The 21,895-nt window shown below is 41.5% G+C and overlaps 2 protein-coding genes across 3 annotated transcripts in view; one reads left to right on the forward strand and one right to left on the reverse strand.

The window, feature by feature from the left end:
- The window catches only part of exoc6b (exocyst complex component 6B), a 136,469-nt gene extending 115,410 nt beyond the window's left edge, over positions 1–21,059 (reverse strand). For both annotated transcript variants that reach the window (XR_006827552.1, XM_046065312.1), the window contains exons 1-6: positions 20,883–21,059; positions 5,831–5,996; positions 5,634–5,681; positions 5,436–5,526; positions 4,458–4,503; positions 2,497–2,701 (exon numbers count right to left, since the gene is read on the reverse strand). Coding sequence is in view for 1 of the 2 variants with exons in the window: in XM_046065312.1 (XP_045921268.1) it covers positions 2,497–2,701; positions 4,458–4,503; positions 5,436–5,526; positions 5,634–5,681; positions 5,831–5,996; positions 20,883–20,971 (645 nt within the window). In the remaining variant the exon portion in view is untranslated. The remainder of the gene's footprint in view (positions 1–2,496; positions 2,702–4,457; positions 4,504–5,435; positions 5,527–5,633; positions 5,682–5,830; positions 5,997–20,882) is intronic.
- Positions 20,911–21,895, forward strand: part of tkfc (triokinase/FMN cyclase) — a 10,537-nt gene continuing 9,552 nt past the window's right edge. Inside the window, exon 1 of the mRNA XM_046065313.1 lies at positions 20,911–21,054. Coding sequence (XP_045921269.1) covers positions 20,977–21,054 — 78 coding nt within the window. The 5' untranslated portion in view covers positions 20,911–20,976. The remainder of the gene's footprint in view (positions 21,055–21,895) is intronic.

Raw genomic sequence — 21,895 nt, forward strand, 5'->3', positions numbered from 1 at the left:
TGTTAGGAGCCACAGGCCTCCAGAACATCTTAAATGTCATAGATTCTCAACGTTCCAGGAACTCCCTGATTTGGGATGGTGGTGTTTGGCATGTCGCTCCAGAGTCTCCCAGGTGTTCAACTGGGTTGAGATCTGGTGACTGTGAAAGCTGTAGCACACGATTCAGATCATTTTCATACCGTCGTGTTCTGTAGGGAAGCATCTGCATCTGTTACATCTTACCTCCAACTTAATTGAATGAATGAGTTGGCGTGTTGCTTGCAAGAGGACCTTTATCACAGGTAAACCAGAAACAGCAATGTTTTGAATTATGAGTGAGATATGAACCTCTAGTGACATCTAGAGGACAAAACAAACAAATCAATCTGCAGGATAAATCCGTTCTACTGGACCAAGATCTGATGACTGAAATCAGCGTCACGTTTGTGGAACCAGCTTCAGAGGTGTGACGTGCTTTGTGACATGGCTCGTGAAGGGATGCAAACAGCTATGCTCAGCAACTACACTCCAAAAGTAGGCTGTGGCATTTAAACAACAATGTGGGCAAGAAAAACAGATATCTGCAATAACAAGCAGGTGCACAAAGATGTACATAATAAAGTGGCCACTGACTGTACATTTAGCTATAAATGCACGGACGACATAAACTCCTTGTGTCTGCCATCAGGAGCAATTTGGGCTCTAGTGTCTTCCTCAAGGACACTCCAACATGTGGACAAGAGGAGCGGAGGATCAACCCTGTGATTAGTGAACAACCTGCTCTAGCTCCTGAGCCGCAGCCAACCCAACTCTGATACTACTCTTTGATAACGCAGGAGAGAGTGAGTGAGTGAGTGAGTGAGTGAGTGAGTGGTACAAAGGGAAAATTCAAACCAGGAATGTAGCAGTTATTATGAGATACGCATCTTAGACTTTCGGGTCTATGTGAAGAGTCAGTTTCTGCTAAATTAATAACGGAGGAAGTTGTTACAAGAATATACTACACAACAGACTTGTGCAGCCACTTTTCTCAGAGTCTCCATCCGCTCAACGGTCTGTTGTCAAACCGCTCCTTCCTTATTCCCATCCTTCCCCTTCATCCTGCGATTCCCATGAAACAACATTCCCCCAATAATGGAGGCACACAAATAAACATGAGGCCTCACTTAGAACTATGGATGCCACAAGAGAACACAAAACACACAAACAGACATACTCACATGTAACGTCCTTGGCCTTGGAAAAGAGAACAACAATTAGGTAAGTGCTGAAAAGCAGGGCCTCTGCATGCGAGTGCACGCACACACACACACACACACACACACACACACACACACACGTTCATTGACAAGCCATGGCATCTCCTGCAGCGCCTACATGCTTGTTTACTGGCAGTGGAACCACAGACACACAGGCTGCTTCTGATTAACAGACAGAGAGAGAAAGACACACGATGGAAAACAAAATCCAATTGTTGCTTAAGAGCCTTCAACACTGTCGTTATCAGCAAGTACACACACAGACGAGCGCACTGATGTAGCAGTTAAAGACTGAAGCAGGTAGACTCACACACACACACACATATTACATTAGTTATTTGAAATATAAACTACTATGAACACTGAAAACTGAACAGTTTTATGACTGTCTGATCACAACACAAGTATTCTGCACTGATTGCTATCTGCAGCTTTACCGCAGTGTCAGTGGTAAAGATGACTTCTTCCCTGGGCATCATCAGCATTTAAAAGCTCAAGTTGCAAGTGTCGTAACAGAAGGGTAGATGATGCATGTGTCTAGGGATGGATGTCCGCCGGCCGTTCCACCACTCTGGTCCAGGTTGGAATAACCATTTAATGGATTGCCATGAAATTTGGTACACAAAACAATTTCCCCCGCAGGGAGAATTTTAATCACATTGGTGATCCTTTGATTTTTTATCTAGCGCCATCATCAGGTCAAAATGTACTCGATTTATTACCAAACACCTGCAAACCTATTGACATTCCCATCAACCCCAGGTGAACTTTGTGTTTAGCGTTTATTGGGAACATAGCAAACCTTATACCTGCTGAACATCAGAATGTTATCATGGTGTTTGCTCAAAGCAGCGCTATGCAGAAGTACAGAGCTTTTAGACTCTTGTTGCTGTGTGTGTGTGGCGCACCATAGGCTTTATGAAAGGAAAGGGTTTGCGTCTTTATGCGCGGTTGTCGTTGTAAGCAGCATTGATCCTTTCCAAATGTGTCACAGTTAATAGTACAGACTTATATTTAGTTATATTTGTGCTGCAGGACATGAATACTGCAAACTCATTCTGAGAGCACTTGGCAACACGTGCTAGATTTCGACAGTCATTTTATTTTTTTCATTTAAAAAGTGTTGATAAACAGTTTTGGGGATGTGGCGTTAGAAAGTCCTCTGTAGCCCGCTGCTCATCTCTGCTTGAGCCCAGACAGTCATGTCCATCAGCCCAAAGTGTGCCTCTAAGCGTACGTTGACGTGTGTTTAGCGTACCTGTCTGATGGCAGCCTCTCCTATCTTGTCAGAATGTTTCCGAATGCTCTCCAGGAAGTCTCTCAGCTGCGTCATGGCCGTGTCTCGGATCTGCGTCCTCAGTTTAGGGATGTTTTCCGCCATGATGGAGCAGAACCTGTACTGGCCCGCCCTGGGAAGACACGTATGCTCCAGCTGCTCCAACGTCCGCAGTGCCGGGTAGTACCTAACACACACACACACACACACACACACACACACACAGCATTTGAAAAGGTCCACTTAATTTATTTATCCAATCATACAGCCGATTGGTTTCTTATGAACTCCATTTAAACTTCAGGTTAAGATTAAACTTGTCCAATGCTACATTTGATTTTGTTTGGGAGTTAAGACTCCCTGCCCTCACACAGCCAATGCAGCTTTGTAGGACATTTGTGCAGATGCCGATTAAATCTGTTAGGTTTCTGGTTACGGGAGGAAACTCTGGCAAAACTAACAAACACACAGCAATACAACAACTTCCTGGCTGTCAGATGCATGACTAAAATCAAGCAGAAAAACACACACAGAAATAAATGCACTCAGATACACCTCAGGGATCTTTGGCAATACAATATCCCCCAAACACTTTACTCCACTTCACTCCACTGCATCTCTCACACAAACTTTCCCTCTGGCGGAGCAGTCGCTGTTGGCTGACCTCTCCCTGCTCTCTGCGAGCCCAGCAGCCGCAGGACAGAGAAGTAGAAAAACACACAAACAAACGACAAATTTATGACCAACCAGACTTCTGTCTACAGGTCAGGCCAAGGGCAGGGAGGGAAGAAAAGGCACAGGGTGAAGCAATCTGAGTCCATATTCCAAGCGCTTTCGCTCCATCTAGTGGCAGCCAGTTCAGAAACAGTGGTCAAAAAAAGTTTGAAAATGCACCATTAGCTAGATATTCAAATGCACGTTAAAGGAGTCACAGTGTAGAAAGTGTGTTTAAAAAAACCTGTGAATATTCACCTTAAAAACACACAAGATTACAGTTACAAACAACTTGTGGTTCCTCACAAATTAGAACCACATTTCCCGTTAAGCCTGTTGCTTCCTGACACTAAAGGAGAATTTTGAATGTTTCACTGGAGAATGTTAACATGTGAGTGGAGAATTTTTCCATCTGTCATGCTTTCCACCATCTGCTCATCATGTCTCAAAACAGACCCAGGATTGCATTCCTCTCTCAGCAACTCTGAAGAAAGAGTCCACTTCCTATCCAGGAGCGCGAGTCCAGAGCCAATGAGCCGGCTCCAAAAGCACCATTCAACGCCCCAGAAGAACCAGTTTTCACAGCCAAGGGTCAGCACATCAAGACCCTCTCCCATGCCTTCTGCATAGACTACAAACCTGAGCTGATATGGGAGCGGTCACTAAAAATGTTTAAGCCTCTTTCTGGAGAAAACGTCATCTACACACCCAAGTAGGGCTGGGCGATATGGCCAAAAACGTTATCACGATAGAAATGTTTTATGTCATTCGATATCGATATTGTTATCACGATAAATGTCGATGTCATTATTTCTTTCAAGTTTAAAAGCTGATTTTTGCTCCTGAGTGAAAATTGAAGAAACCAGATGGTTAATTGTGTGGTTAAGCTTTTCTTTGTGGTCAGAATGGGACAAACACTTGATGCCAAACAGTGGATCACTTCATAAATCTGAGGTAGAACATTCAAAACAAGATCAAATCTTTTTTGTAAAAAATATGATTTGTAACTTCTCTTTAACATAATAATTATCTTAATAGAAAACTTGAGGGCTAATTCTTTCGTGATTCAAATTAATTAAATCAAATATTTATTGACACTATAGTGAACATTTATTATATTGTTATTGAGGAGAATTATATTACATTAATTATTATTATTGTTCCAGGACTGTGTTGTGAATTTGGGAAAATGTGAGATGTACCTTGTTATAACAGAATCAGTAACATACCTTTTGGCCTTCATCTGTTCTTGAAGTCTGCTGTACATCTCCAGGACTATGGGGGAAAGCAAAGACAGATGAAGCAAAAGAAAGTTCGACATGTGTTATTTTGTTGATCTGTATCGGTGGCCGGCAGTCTGGCCTCGGGCCAAATTTCTTTCTGGATTTGTTTTAGGTTTTGGAAAGAGAATTTATCGTACTTCTCCTTTCAGCCTCTCTGGGTTGCGACTGTAATTATTAAAAGTGCCCCAGGAACAGCGTTTGACCATATCTTGGAAAATATGGCTAAAGAAAGCTAGAAAACGACTCTTTACATTAGAGTCAATGGAGCGCAGCCATGAAAGTGTCGGACCTCAGTTAAAGCGAGGCCTATACTGTGCTGTGATTGTTACATTGTAACATTTACTGTTTGTGTAATTAGTTCAGTTGGTAGTGCACAGAACTCACGTTTGGAGGGTTGCGTGATCAATTCTCACTTGCACTAGTATTTTTTTTCTTCCTTTTTCAACAAATTGATCGTAAAGAGATCGTTATGTTTCACAATTGAGCATGTGCAGGAGTGTTCCTGCTTTTGTCATTCAGGGGAATCAGCAATCTCACGTTGTCAGATGGCTTTCAGAGGTGTGTCAAGCAAGCCAAAGACTCTTTTAAATTTCCTTCAGAACTTTTCAAAGTAAAAGCTCTAAATTAAAAAGCTGCTGCAAAAATCTGCAAAACATTCACACGCTTTTATTTTGTAGGCACAATCACTTAAGAGGAAGTGATTATGTGAGTAACTTTTGCTGTCATATCCGTTTCAGAACCAGCTGGTAATATATATATATATTTTTTTTTTGCTGTTATCAAAGTGTTGTCGACTACTGGTCTATATGTTTGCACATATGAGCGGAGCAGAAAACAGACCTTAAACACAAAGTTAAGGACTCAAATATGAGCCGAAAAGTATTCCACGCTGTCCATTTCATGCTTGTATCTAGTTTGTGTTACCTGGTAGGCAGTGTGTCAGTTTGTCTACGGTGGTAGCGATGTTCCTCTGTTGCACTCGACACTGCTTCAGCTCCTCCATCGAGCCGATGAGCTGAAAAGAAGAGAAAGAAGGAGATGAAGAAAGCAGCATTAGTCAAGAGGTCTCCAGAAACAAGCCCTGACTGGACATTGTTGATATTTGTGAACCTGTCTACTCACCACTTTGCCATCATCCTGAAGACGCTTGTTTGTCTCGGTCACCTGACTCTGAGGGAAAATAAAGCAGCCTATTTTTACCTTCAGTTCATCCCTCTCTCAATCTTGGAACATTGTTCCATCTTTACATCCATCTGTTTAGCGCTCTCTCCGCTCAGCTTTGTTACGGACTACTCCCCAACCTCCCCGCCCCTCCTCACCTTCAGTTTCTGCGCCTCCCCTCGCACTTTGAGCAGCTCTGTGATGGAGTCAACGAACCCCTGGAAGTGATGGTTACACATCTTCTCGATCTCTCTGTCGTGGTTCCTGATGCGCACATCCAGCTTCTCCATGAAGAGACCATGTTCCTGACCGTCGTACACCGACCTGGAGAAAGCGACGACAAAGGGTGAGAAAGATAGATAGATGGATAGACACACACACAATCTTTAAATCCTCTGAAGATCACTTTTGAAAAAAATTAATTTCTCCTTTTTTGTTACTTTTTAAATGGACAGTTCCACTTCTTGTACACCTAATAAAAATTTGGAGCCAGCAGCTTTCCTTCCCCTAAATCTGTTGATCTCAAGTAATGATAAAATACAGCCCAACGTACAAATACTTGCTTTTCTGTGCATATCAAGATTCACACAACAATGATGCTTCACTAAATTTCAAGAAGTAATCGCACCACTTCTACATGGCCTACAGACTCTTAATGTGGCGTCAACTGTAACATTGAATTCCACTTTTATCCACATATTTCTTTGCATTACAAGCGACCTTGTTGGATAATTGGAACAACTCACAAGACAGACAAAGTAGCTACTGAACAACTCATGAACCCCAGGTCCTAGAGACAGAGGAAGGAAAAAGAGTGAAGAAACAAGCTCAAGAAAAGAGCTAGCTAACCTGAAGAGTAATTTATTGCGTCTTCACTGAGGCTGTACATCATTTTGCAACTAACGGTCTTTTGCTCTGCAAGTGAAAGACAGAAGAAGGAACATAGAAGAAAGTTGTGGAATGGGAGCATCTACAAAATGCGTCCACCAGGGGGTGTTATTGCAAAACTCTTCAGAAACACTGTGCTCCACATTTTCATACATGCCTGTTGTTGTTTTCAGACTCCACTGGGTTAGTTTTGCCAGTTCAATGTCTTGTTTCAGAGCTGGTCAACACTAAAGGGAATGCTGTGTCCCAATCACATACAACGTACAATAACTGCATATCTGGACACACTGTATGTCCTTTATGTCACAATATATTGTTTTTGCATTTAGTATCCAAGAAAAAAAAAAAACATACCTTTACAGAAATATTAAAAACATTTTTCTATTCTGAAAAGATTAGTCAATTAACTGATTAGTCGGTCGACAGAAAACTATTCTGATAAATAGTTTTAAGGCATTTTTCCTTCTATGGTTGCAGCTTCTCAAGATTTGCTGCTTTTCTTTGTTTGATATCAGTGTAAACTCACTTTCTTTGGGTTTCGGGCTGTTAGTGGAATAAAAACAATTTGGGCTGTGGGAAATTGTAACATGACATTTTACAGTCCTAACAATGAATCAATTAATTGTAGGGCTGGGTATCGAGTTCAATACTTTTTAGGCACAGACCGAATTGCCTCAATACCATGGAGTATCAAAAAATGTCTTTTGGTACCAAATTTCGATACCTAAAGGTTCTTGTTAACGTCACTGAGCCAATAAGCATGCAGCATGCTTGATGTGCCCAAATCTAAAAGTGATTGTAATTGGCTGTGGTGATGTAAACACTAGTTCACGCCGGTTACGAACAGAGACGTGGCTCGTGGATGTAAGAGAAGTGGAGAAAATCAAAAGCGTGGCTACATTGCACCAGGCTAGATGCAACAGCGAGCGATGCAATATTTGCGACGTACAATAATTGCAGCCAAGAGCGGCGACGCGACAACCCTGGTGAAGCCTTCACTGTGCATGGAATAAACTTAAGAGCAGAAAGTTGCTCCGTCTTTGCAACCTCTACTGCCACCGAGCTTGCTTCAACACGCCCACCATACGAGCAGTGTTGGGCAGTAGCGCATTTCTCAGGAGCTTCTTGGTAGCTCTTTTATTATTATGTTACACACGCTACATTTTCCCAAGCATTTCGGAAGGATCAGTAAGTGACGCCACCGCCACATATGGACCTGTATGTGCAGCCGGCGGAAGCGCTTCCGTGTGACATCACGTATCGATGTCTTTCTCAAATTGATATCAAAAAAAGTATCGTTCAGGAACCGTTATCAAAGTCGAGATATTGTATCGATATCAAAAATCTTTGAACGATACCCAGCCCTAATTAATTAACATTTTGGACTCCCCTCCCCCACTTGTGAGCATCTCCTCTATTTCCTTTGTACATTATACTTTGGGACAACAGTATATCTACAGCACATTTAAAAAAAATCACATAGTTCTTAGTAAGTACACGTTTTACATACACAAAACCTGATTTACCAGATGTGTTATGAAACTGGGACACAGCTGAGAAGTGAGTAATTTACTCTCATTTCAGTTATTTGCACATCCTCCCCAGACATTTGTCCAGGACATTGTTTTTTTGTGGTGTTTAGGCTTCCAGCAGCCATTACAGACACCAAAACAACAGAGTGAGAGGCTTCATCAGGATGTTTCCTGCCTATAGGCAATCCACCAAAGTGCTGCTCACAAAAGCGTTAAGAGAGAAAAAAACCAAAAGTGTTGCCATAGAGTGGGCCAGGAGTAAACAGACATTGTTAGCAGCCTGCTGTTCATTTAAATCTAATCTGAACTTGTAGCTAGTATTCCAGTGAGAAGAACTGGCCATGGCTTTGAAGTGCTCACAAGACATTAAGTTGAGCTACAGGGTGTATCCTAATATCTACCTTGACAGCTCAAAAATCTGTATCACGTTTTATCGTCACATCAATAAATAACCATAAATGTAACAACGGGTATCAGATCTAGGGCTGAAACGATTCATTTGCATTTTAGCAAATCACTAAATCTCCCAATAACGGGATCACTGAATCAATTTTAGTGATCCCGTTACGGGGGGGGGCTGAAGCAAAAGTACTTCGTAATCTAATAATCTACAGAAGCTTCGAGTACTAAAATCATCGTTAGCTGCAGCCTTAGTTAGATCAGTACATGACAGTTACTCATCCTGGATTACTTTTGATATTTTTGTCTAGAGTAATAATAACGTTTAAAAGTTGTTAAAGTATAAAAATATTTAAAAGTTGATGTGACTACTACTACCGGTGGCCCCAGGTAACGCGTCACTACCGGGCGTCTGTAAAACGCGTTTGTGATAGCCCTGTCAGATGGTAGCTGCTCAGGCTGCATCCTAACAGTGTAATGTGTATTCTGTGTTCACGTCTGCAGAGGAAAGAAAGTTCCTGTTTACAGTATTAACGTCACCACAACGTCTCGCTACCGTCCTTAAATCAGCAGAGCGGATCTGACCTGTACTGACTCTCCAGTGCTGGCGCTAAAACAAAGTGTAAGAAACCGGTGCGTTCCCAAATGCAGTTCGGGGCCCAAAGTCTGGAAAACGTAAAACTGGCAAATTACTTGTCTGACACAACTATTCGCAGTCATTTAAGAGTGAAGCACACCGGCTCTCTCTCCGTGCGTGCGTTTTATTTGTCAGTGAATCAAGTTTGAGGACAAAGGCACTGACTGACTAGGTGCCTAAGAGCTGCATGTGCTTGCAGTTCAACCCTCTCTCTATTAAAAAACAGATTATGTATCTGATGTCTGTGTGTTGGTCACAAAGCTTTAACAAAATGTCCTTTCAAGCACTGTATTAACCTGGCCTCATCAGGACACAGACGTAGAAAAGGCATTTGTATTTGATTTGTGTTGTGTACAAGCCGTCTCTGTAATAGTGATCCCAGTTCTTCCTGTGTTCACTCCCTTCCACAAACACACACATAAACACACCTGAATCTCCCACCCTTCCTCCTATTGACAAGGAAATGCCCTCCTAGTACAATAGAGAGCAGGTCTGACGCCACAATGTGCTTTCTTTAGACACACACACACACACTTTTCTGACATCAGACAAATTCAGTTTATTTATATAGAGCCAATTCATAACAGAAGTTAGCTCATTGCACTTTCCATACGGAGCAGGTCTAGACTGTACTCCCACCATGAGCAAGCACTTGGCGACAGAGGCAAAGAAAAAACTCCCTTTTAGCAGAAAGAAACCTCGGGCAGGACCATGAGTCTGAACGGGGGGGGGCAAATCATAGTACAGTTAGTGGTAGTAATACAAACATAACAAAAAAATAAACAAGAAATACCATATAATAAACTAAAAGACTCAGTTTGTGTCTTCATCAAGGTTCAGAGTCTGTCCAAACACCGCCTTTAACAAACACTGAGCCTCAAAGTCACTGGCTGACAGGGGGGTGCGATACGCATCATCTACGATAATAGTTTAATAGTTGTTTTCACGATGTGTGAGCTAGGGCTGGCCCGAATGACATTTTTTGAGCTTAAAAGGTTCGATAGTAATTAAATAGCGAGACACACACAAACACACACATCCCACACAGCGGAGGGCTTCATTTTGTTTTCCCTTTGATGGACAGTTTCGGTCACTGGTGCGTTTCGGTCACTGTTTTTTTTCCCATACGCGGGTCAGGCGTATGGAAAAAAACCTCCATATTCAAAACCCCAAATTGAAAATCGAATAACTCACTCTCAGCCAGGCTGTGATGTTCAGGTCAGCTCAAACCGAGATGACGGGGTTATAAATGCGAAAACTAGCTATTCACCGTTATTAGCATGAGCCTATGGTATTTTACACTGCAGAAATTAGCCTAGCGGCTATCCTTGCTTTATCTTGTCCGTGCTCTTGTAACGCATTACCAGATTTATACTTTACTGAAAATTAGTTTAAGTAACTGCATCTCCCGACGGAACACCACTGTTGAATTTCAGCGTTATGTAACGTAAGGAGTTGTCGTCAACTCAAAGACTTCACCTGTCAACTGCCCTGCTACACTCCGCACACACACGCATTAATAATCGTGATTTCAATTATGACCAAAATAATCATGATTTTTCCCCATAATCGCACAACCCTGCTAGCTGATAAAAAAGACATCCTTATGTGAACAAACGAGAAAAGATTTCATTGTATGCTTAAGTATGATGACATCAGTGTGTCAGCTGTTCAATAGATTGTTATTACGGCTCAAATGATAATCCAGATTAGTTTTCCCAACACTTGGATCATAATTACTGTGTCACACAATGGCATCGTAAGCACTAGCAGAGCCATATGTTGCTGCTTTTTGGTGAACAATGGAGGTTGGTAAATGTAAAAAAAGAATAAAAACATTACTTCATTCTGCTGAGAAGTCTCCAAACAATGGCTGGTTTCCTGACGGACGAGTGTTGAGATTAGCATGCGTGTTAACAGGAACTGGTGCCACAGCGCCTGGTACTGTCTGCCACAGAGAGGGGAAGAGTACGGACGACGTCTTTGCTCCTTTGTACTTGTCTGTTTCTAACCACTGTATGAGTAGTAAATTAATAAATTTGATGTTTCAATCAAATGGGATTGAGTAAATAAATCAGTGGATCAGTGCTTGCTAGGTCAGACATTTCTCTATCACTTTCAATCGCCATGACTTATGTGCAAAATCCGTTTAATACACTTAATTATAATTCATTTGGGAGTTCTTTCTTCTCGTAGGGCTGGGCAATATAACTAATGATAATTATCACTGTATAATCTTCCTCAATAACAATATAACAAACATTCAATAAAAGCTGATGGAAAGGTGTAGGTATGTGTGTGAGAACAGCGGAGAAGAGAAGTCGGAGGCAGGTAGATTTACAAATAGCCTAATAATAATAATAATGTCCATGGGATTTAATACATGCTTTTTGTGGACTTTATAAAACAGGGTCAATTCGGTCACCAGAATTTTCATAACATGCCTGAATGACACTTTACTTTAAATAAGGATGAAAACAGTAATGTTATATATTCCAAGTAAGTAAATGGAAAGAAGGTGAATATCACTGCCGATGATCACAACAGGGTCATAATCTGTCACGAGTCACTGCATATGAAAACAGCCATTTGGCCCAAATCTGGCATATTAACAATTAATTAATGCGGATTGTCCACCATTAAAATATGCTTAGTGGCTACGTTTGATGCCCAATGCCTGAAGACAAGTTCTGTCGAGGCCGTTTTCACCAGCTTTTAGGTGTCTTTGCCATTTTTATCCTACATAAGTGTCCCGACAGAAGTTGAAAAAAAGATGGTGGCGGGCAAGAAAGAAGGGGGAAATAGCACAGAGGGTGCAGATTTTGAATGAGGAGGTGTTAGAGGGGGAAAAGGAGGAAAAGATGGCTGGCTGGCTTTGGTGAGCTAGAAGTCTGAAAGCACTGACACAAAGAAAGCTGCTCTCAGTTATGATGTGTGTGTGTGTGTGTGTGTGTGTGTGTGTGTTATGATGTGTGTGTGTGTGTGTGTGTGTGTATATTTGGGCAGGCAGCTTGACAGCTGGCTAAATAGGATCTTAACCCACTTAAGACAAGCACACCAACTTGAGTGTGTATGAATGGATGTGAGTGTGTTTGTCTCTTCCCAAGTACAGTGTGATGACTCAGCGGGGTGTGTGTGGGCTGTAACAAGCTTGTGGCAAATGACTCCCTTCTTCTTTTCACTAGTGCAACATGAAACACTCAGGTCTTGCTGAATGTCTTAAATGTGAGAATATTGCACATGGAGCTACGCAGCGCTGCTGAAATCAAAATCATGATTAAATTTCTAACATCAGCATTTATTAAAATATGGCAATGTATGCTCAATTACATATCGTATTCTCAAATTGTTGTTGTAATGATTGTAACCTTTATTCCACTGTTAATGCATTACACGTCAGTACATATTTACGCAGAATGATCACTCAGCCCTATTTTAAAACATCACTGACAAAGAGTTAAACACAGTCTGCTTCTGTTTTAAACAGAGCAGAACAGCTTACCAGCAAAGGCTGCAAAGTGTGGATGATGAAAATCGCAACCAAGCACCAGACGCCTGCCTGCCCCTCACATAGCTGGGTTCTCAGAAATTGTAGCCAAAGTTTTCAGTTCCTTGTGAGTTTTCAACACTTACAGCAAACAACTCCACACAGTCATTCTCCACCCTAGTGCTCAACACCGGAGACCCCCAGGGCCGAGTGCTCAGTAGAGCTGCAACAATCAGTCGATTAATCGATCGACCAAATCGAGCAACAGAAAGCACCATGACTGGAAGCATCACAAACATTTTGCACATATCTTTTGCTTTGTAGCATAAAAGGGAAGAACAAGCTTCATCTCATTATACATCCCTGTTATAAAATAACAGATGAATGTACCTTGAATATTTCATGCCTCTTGACAAGCAGGGCTACTGATGGATTTCGATTAACACAAGACAAAGTGTCCACAGCTGTGCTAGCAGCTCTGTGAGGCTGCAGTGCTTTGAGCTAAATGTTCACTACAGTGACGAACATACAGACGATAAGCAGGTATAATGTGTACCATGTTCACTGACTTAATTTAGTGTGCCAGAATGCTAACACTGGCTAATTACAGCAAAACACAAAGTCATTAGATTAGCATGTTTTTGGTTGTAAAAAAATGTAAATTTTTGTCCTGATGGCGCTAGATGAAAAGTCAGGGGATCACTGAAGTGTTTACAATTCATCCCGAGGGAAACATGTCTGTACCCAACTCCATGTCAATTAAATCAGTAGTTGTAAAGATAACTAATCCACCTCATGGTGGGTCTAAAAGAAAAGTCAGGTGATCGCCAAAGTCATTACGATTCATCGTCTAGGAACCATGAATGTGTGCAAAAAAGGTCTGAGGTCCAATACAGAGCCTTACAGAGAAAAGAAAAATGCCACAACATAAAAAATGTTCTACCAGGGCCACATGGAAAAGAACTACAGAGTGTTTATTTGTTGTCGATTTAACACACGGCTGGCCAGCTCGCAGGTCAGTTAACCGATGGCAAAGCATCAATACTGTTATGCTATGGTTACCTGCAGTTTAATATGCACCTGATGAAACTGTGGTTTAACTGTCAAGCAGAACGTCTGAGCTGTCCCATAAGATTTAAATAAACACCTGCCAACCAATCAGAAAGGAGCATTTTCCATGGCCGTGCAGTAGAAAACCACATAATAAGTGCGCACATGAAGGTTCCCTGTCATTAACAGCCAACTCTGACGAAACTCGCCAGCTGCACGCTGTTAAACACAGGGTGGAGCTCAACACACACACCGAGAGGAAGCTTTATAAAGTTATGCAGCGGGGTCCTCCTCGCTCGCAGCTGCGTGACTGGTGTTTACTGATTAGATTAGGCAATAAAAAGCACACCTTGGAATGAGCTCAGCCGCAGACAAACAGATAACACACATTCAGCTGTTTCTGAAGCAACAAACACCCGCAGCACGATCGGTCAGCAACAGGCAGAGAAACACAGGGTTCTCATTTACCTCGGCTCAAAAAAAGACTTGGTAATCTTGCAGCATCTTGCTGAAGCACAAACAGTACAAACTTCATGGGTGTAACTAGTCTTTGCACATCTAGTTCATCGACGGTTCACTAAAGTACTATTGTGTTTTATAGCAATTCCTGTATTCAAACACTTTTGATGTTTTGTTGATTCTGGTCCAGTGGTCCTGAGAGAAGTGATATTTCATTAAAGGCTCGTGCAGACTACACGATTTTCAGCGTCGGCCGATGGCCGTGCTGTTCACACTACACAACTTGCTGTCTTGTGACGGGAGCCTTGTAGTCGTTCACACTACGTGACTGATCGGTGACAGGAGGTCACCCGCCGCTGGACTCCAAACCACGTTTTGTCAAGAAAACACACCTGAAATGTAAAACGGGAAATGACGCAAACCTACAGACATAACAGCTGTTTATTATAAAGATGGCGATTATAAAGACAAAGAATTTGGGTGAAAGAATGGATTAGCACACGCAGGTAGCGGGGATTGTCTGAGCTACAGAGAGAGCTGCAGGGGAGTTAAAAGTGTTTTGCGGTGAAAAAGTAGCAGCCTGCTCTCATTGGCTGGATGTGGATGCCGAGTCAACTCTTCCAGATATTTGGCATGCTAGATATCTGGCAGACTTCGGCGATGTGTCACAAATGTTTCGAGGGGCCGTTTTGTTGCGTCATTGAGTAGTTCACACACACACACAACGACTGGCGACCGCCGATCAACCGCTGATTCACACCTGCCGAGCGGCAAATCGGGCTAAAAATTATGTAGTGTGAAGAGGCTTAAGCTGTATTTCTTAAAGTTGGAATGACAAATAAACATAAAGTTGAACAAACAAGTGTTGGTTCCAGCTCTTTCAATGTGTTTTGCACCTTTTCTTTGTTACATGTTGCTGAAACCTGAATCCCTTTGGAATAGTAACAAACGAAACTGCCCACTTTGGGTTCTGAGTACTGTAGTGATGGCCACTTATACATATTTCATAACATTTTATAAACAAAACAATTAAAAATAGTCTAAAATAACCAGTACAATATCTCAGTGCAAACTTACATAAAATTAAGGCTGCAACTAATGAGCATCGATTACTCTGCAGATTATTCTTAATCAATCCATCAAGTCCAAAAACAGAAACAGAAAAAGAGCTGCTCCTTTTCAAGGGCTACAAACAGTTTCAGGGGAGACTTTGTGAACGTAAGAGAAAAAAATATTAGTATTTAAATAATTAACCAATATTAATATCAGTTATTACATTAGTTATCAAAGGGAGATCACATAGAATAGCCTTAATGTGTGAGATTTGGTTACAGAGAGTTCGATAAACTATTAATCCAGTATCAAAACAGGTGCTGATTAATTTACTACACATTGGCTCATCGATAATAAACCAATTCTTAAAAATGATTAAAAACATAAGACTCTTGAGTTTGCCTCGTTTCCAAGCCTGACACAATTAAAAAAGTGGAACCATTAAAGTAAGTATATAAATAACACATGAGAAAAAAAGCAGATCCTTGAAGCCAAGTTACATCTAGGCCGTGCATCTTCGTGAGATGCTGCTTAGATCTGCTCCGTCGTGGACTCCTACCTCTCTCCGTCTGCCCTTCTAATTTCCCGACTACGTCACTCTTTCACTGCTCTTGTTTGTATAATCACAACTTTGCTGTGGTGATCAGAGACTCTGCCCTGAAAACTGCTTCTCTGTGTTTACGTCAACCGTAATGTGAGTGAGCTTCTCAGGATAATTGCTGTCGGTTGGAACGAGTTGGGAAGCAGAGAGAGAAACTCATAGGTGGAAAGATTTAAACAGCACCAGAAAGACACACACAAATCCTCTCTGAACAAGCATTTTAGGTCCTAAAATTACAGATTTAACCAATCCAAACACGTGTAAATAAATACAGAGGCATTTAAACTGACCCCAGTCATGAGTTACCAAGCTCTACACCTTTCACACTGCAGGATTTATACTGACAAGATTAAAGATTTCGGTTTACGTTTTGTATTAGTTCTTCATTTAAAGGTTCAGTGGGTAGTATGTCTGAGGATCTAGCAACAGAAATGCAATATAAGATCCATAACTATTTTTCAGTGGCGTGTAAAGACCTTACATAATGAACCATTATGTTTTTATTACCTAAGAATGAGACTTTTATATCTACATAACTGCGGGTCCCCCTTCCATGGACATTGCCACGTTGCATCATGTTTCTACTGTAGCTGAAAACAGCGCCACAGAGCGCATTTCGTCACTACGTTCTTCTTGTTCTACTTCTGGTAGAATTCAGGCAGTGCAGACACTCATCACTGTGTTGAATACGTACGTTCAAAGAAGTAATAATATACAGCAGGGGTCTGCAAATGGTGGTGGTGGATGAGAATATAAGACATAATTGACCAATCACTTGCATGAACATGTCGTTTGGTTAGCTGAGTCGGTAAGGCACAGGACTTGCAACCCAGGCGTAAAGGGTTCAACCTCACCTTAGGATAAGTTTTTTCTCTCTTCAACAAATTCCGCAGCGACTGTTTCTCAGATCACGACATGTGCTGCACGGTTTTTGTTTCAGTGTTCGATCCGCATCCATCAACCCACAGACGCTTTATCATTTCCCCAGTGTCTCCAGGCAGAGGACGTTTAGGGGAATCGCGTTTTCAGACGGCTCTTTCAGAGGTGTGTCAAGCAGGCAACAGACTCTTTTAATGCCGTTGTAAGTAAAAGCTCAGTTCAACTCCAAATACAGTATTGCAGAAAACAAGCTTCTCGCGCTTTTATTTTGTCGTACAAAAAACACTAAAGAGGAAGTGATTATGTGAGTAACTGTTGCTGCTATGACTGAGATCTATTTCAGCACTGCTATCAAAGTATTTATTGATTTATATTTTTTGCCGCTTTCAAAGCACCATAATCTGGCAGCGGGCCAGATATTATTGTTGGCGGCCAGTTTTGGCGATGGACCATAATCAATCAATCGAATTAATGTGTTTCCCTTGTCAGTGTTTGTATAAACTTTATCTAATGTGTGGTTTATAATGGACTGTGATGCAGAAACAGAGAGCTTCACACTCTTGGCTCACATTTTCCATGTTGTCTTTCTGTGGCCAAGTCACAATAACATATGAATAACATATAATTTCTTAATAAATATACTAACAGAAACCTCATTTCTTGACCTTGGCCACTCTCTGCTGTCTCAGAAGAGACACCTTTTGTGCTGTTGTCAGCACAAATTCTGTCATATTGGGTATCATATCAATTTCGACTTAAACGTTGATTAAATTCTGACACACTGAAATAAAAACTGTAGTCTAGACCTACTTAATCTTGATCCAAATACTGGCAGCCCTGATTCTACTATTACTACTACTATTACTCTTATAGGCTGAAATTATTAATATTTGAATGATTAGGAATTATTTTCTAATGTGATCAGCTGGAGGAAAGACGCCTCACTTCAGTCTCTTCAGTCCCTTTTTTAAATGTCTTCTAGTCTTTACCCGAGGGACTTGACTGACAACACTGGCATATTTTTCTGGCAATACATTGTCTCATACAGCATAACAATATTAAACAATTCCACATAGAGCAATACGCGCGTCCTCTCTTCAGGTTAATGTTTGTAACCTGAGGGAGTTGATCAGTCCCACTCCAGATCTATCCTGACAACCTATTTCTGCTGTCAGGGAGGAATGCTGCAGCCAGCCTAGACCTGCACACTGCTGCTGCAGGGGAACGTACACACACACCCACACACACAGCCAACCTGATTTTCCAGGCTGTCTGAAGAGTCTTGGTTCTGGGAAAGTTACTATTGAGGAGGAACATTAGAATCTCAATGCTTAAAAATACAGCTACAACATATGCAATTATGCAAAATTGCTGCAGTTGTATTTAATAAATGTACCATCATATCAGAGAGCATTTCATCTAAAAAGTAACACATTTGCTCGATCAGAGGACAATTTAAAGCAAATGTAAATAACCCCTAAAACTTGTCAGTGGAGATGCACTAATCCGACTTCAAAGTCTCAATACCTGAGCTTTGGGTTTCAGCTGATGTCGAGTATCGATCCAATAAATTTTAAAAATAATAAGCTGTTTTCCTCACAATGAGGAAGAGACTGGGAATGGTGTTCTTTGCCATGAGACTTCTGGGTACTTGATTAAGTTGCTTGTGTTATATTTTATATGTCGAAACATTGGCTCTGCAGATATTGCAAGTGGCCGTAGAACTTGTTGGTGTAACAAGCATGAAACCCCTCCAAATGGCTGACTCCTTGTTTCTAGCTCCCTCCATGATATGTTAGCTCTCGTACCAAAATGTTGGGGTCTACTCGCGCACTGCTGATATCAATGTCACATTGGCGCATCCCAACAGTGATAATAAACTGTCCCTTTACCTCCGGCAGGTATGAATAACAACCTAGTAATTCATAATTTCCAGCAGCTATTTAAGACAACGCAAGTTATTTATTGTTTTGTTGTTTCCTATTGTTGGACGTTGGCTTCAAATACCAAAGGAAAAGGCAGGCAGCAGAGCAATATCTAGAATTTTTTTATCTGTGTGGAACATGTGCTTAACATAACAGGAATTACAAAACATCTAAAGTCAATTGCGGTTGAACTTAATAAGAGATTTAAAAACGACACCAGAGCTGCTTTATTGCTCTGTTAAGCTTCTTCTCTCATCAAAACATACAGCAGCATTCTTCATCATCTGATATATTTGCCTTTTAAAAATCTCTCTTTCAACAAATCTCTCTGGGCTAAATATAGCTAACGATGGCGCTGACAGGTCCAAACATAGCCTGTGCTGTTGTATTTTAAGTGTGTGACTGGCTGTGTGGAACAAGTGGATCATATAATAAGACTCGGACAGAAACAGGAAGCTGGAAGATATGAAACTATTAATACTAAAATACTATTCATAGTGTCTGCTCGCCCGCCTGAGTCGCTCACCACGTCGCTGACAAACTCACACACACTCAAGAGGAGAATATCGCAGCCAGAGGCGTCACACAAAGCTGTCAACTCATATGGCAAATGAATCTTGAGTGGGCCAGTAAACACACACACACTTTTCTGGTTTTGTTAATGTCCCATCAGGCACAGTAAATGGCCTAAATGAATAGCTCAAATAGGTCTTTACTACTGGGGGGGGGGGGAGAAAGAAGAAAATGCACTTGTTGATGCACACACACACACAAACCTTTAACAAGAAGTGTCAAGGTTTGTATTAATTACATTACATCTACTCATTTAGCTGACACTTTTATCCAATGCAACTTAGAGTTGCTATATATATATATATATATATATATATATATATATATATATATATATATGTTACTAGGGGTTAAGTGTCATTGGTGGATGGGTGGCAGTGGGAATTGAACTCAGATCTCACACACGAAAGGCATGTGTCTTATCCAACTGCTTTTAAATTGTAAATATTTTCTGGTTTCTTTACTCTTGTATATATTCAGTAAACTGAATACCTTTGGGTTGTGGAAAAAACAAGACATTTGAGGACGTCACTTTGGGCAACGCTAATCGACATTTTTCACCATTTTATGAACCAAACAACTGATCGACCAGTCGAAAAATTAAAATAATCGTCAGCTGCAGCCCTATTCACAAACCTTCAATAGTCCAGTTCCTCTGTTGCATTTCCCCGTATATTCAATACCTATTTCCTCTTTGGACAATCAGTTCAGAGACCACTGGACAAGGATACTGATTCTTCAGAGAGGAATAAAGTACGATAAAACGGTTTTTGGGGGGGTACCTGGCACATCCAGTATAAAAACATTGCTCTTCACATGAAAGCTGAGCAGGAAACAAGACTGTGTTCGGTTCATTTCAGGTCCAAAAATCACCTAAAGCAATGCTGCATCGCAAAACACATCCTCTCCACACTGATGGGACGTTAAAAACCGTGATGTAACCGGACACAAGCACCAACACCAACAGAAAAATCATTCAGTCTGTTAAGTGCGGTTTCCACTAAATGACTGAGCAACAGTCTAAACACCAACGCGCATTCAAACATCAACCTTTTAAATCTTTCTGTGTCGTGTATTACAGTATATGGTATTAACGCGGTGTTATTATTAATTACCCCAGGAGTAATTACTGAACTATAACGTTACATCTCATTCATTGTGTGCACAGACCGCCTGACAGCAGCTGCTGCTGCACTTGACAGTCCTTATATATCTGTTGCTAAACCACCTAACGTAAGGCTAACTGACAACGAGCAGGCACCAGGACTCCTCCAGATAAGTTGACCGATTTGAGAGACAAACAAACACACAAACAGAGAGCGCTTATCTAACCAGAAAACAAACCTCGACTGCCATTGTGAGCTCTGACACCAGTGAGCGGAATACCAATTGGTTAGCTAGGTTAGCTAACGTTAGCCTAAGTTAAGATGAAATGCCTCTGGATAAAGTTGACAAACTTTGTCAAAGTAAAAAAACGGACAATACCGGGTCAAAAACCGTTAGACAACCCGAGACAGTTGGGCTCAATGTGCAGGTTTACACACATGCGCTAATGGTGTAAATTAGCCAGCTTTTTATCTTTGCTAAAGTTAGCCGGCTAGCTGTCCGATAATGGACACAGGAGCGTTAAAGTTTGGAGTTGCTAACTTGGAGCTAATCACAGCTAGCCGCGCTCCCTCAGCTGGGTGACGCCGCGGGTCCAGCTGCCTTCACAGGGACGCACTTACCGGAGGGTCGGTCCGATACAGTTGGTGTCTGTGCTCTCGATCTCCCGAAGGATACGCTCGTGTTCGGCGGCTGTCTCCACACTCGCCATCCTGCATGTTGCTCAGGACGGTTCCGAGCTGCGAGCTGAGCGGACTGTCTGGGCTCCGTGCGTCACGCAGGAGGAACCGGAGGGTGAGTTCGATGTGTGTACAGAAGCAGCCCGAGTGAGCGGAGTTTCCCCCATGTTTAAACCGGTTTTTTTTCGTTAGTGTTTCATGAGGGAGGATAGGACACACCTGTACAGTGTTTCATGTTGCAACAAATAGGCTATTTGAATGAATACATCAAGTTTAATAAGGTGGTTCATTCAAACTAAAACTAATTTAAAGGTTCCCCTACCTGCCATTCAGCTGATAAACATATTTGCACCTTCCCTACAGTTTCAGCCCCCCCCCCAGTATATGCTCACCCACTCAAAATGTAAGCAAACTGTCATTACGTTTAGTTTGATCTCATTTAAATACTAACTTTCAAACAACTTGCATTAATTCAAAGCGGACTGAAGGGATAATTTGCATAAATTCATCATCCCTACTGAGATTAGTTTGTAAAGCAGGGTCTGGGGCCCTCCACGGGTCACTGAGAGTAATACAGAGGGCTCAGCAACTTTAAAAATGCTCTTTATTATTGTTTAATTTCAAGGGAAAAAAGCCTACATAAAGATGTCACACATACACACACACACACACACACACACACACACACACACACACACACACACACACAGTGTCAATAAGCTTCCTTCCAATTACTTCTTACTTCTTCTAAAATACAAGACAATTTTATCAATTTACCGGAAACAAATTGTGGGAGTGACTGGTGTCCATGGGGTCATGCTATATGCTATAAGGGACCTCACTTTTAACTAATGATACAATTTTAGGTCGTTGTTTTAGCGCATATTTGACATAATAGTACTTTGGTACAGTATTTTGCGACAGGTACTGCACAGTTCTGCAAAATAGGCAGTGAC

This window comes from Micropterus dolomieu, linkage group LG12, assembly GCF_021292245.1.
Source record: "Micropterus dolomieu isolate WLL.071019.BEF.003 ecotype Adirondacks linkage group LG12, ASM2129224v1, whole genome shotgun sequence".
NCBI classification, from domain to species: domain Eukaryota; kingdom Metazoa; phylum Chordata; class Actinopteri; order Centrarchiformes; family Centrarchidae; genus Micropterus; species Micropterus dolomieu.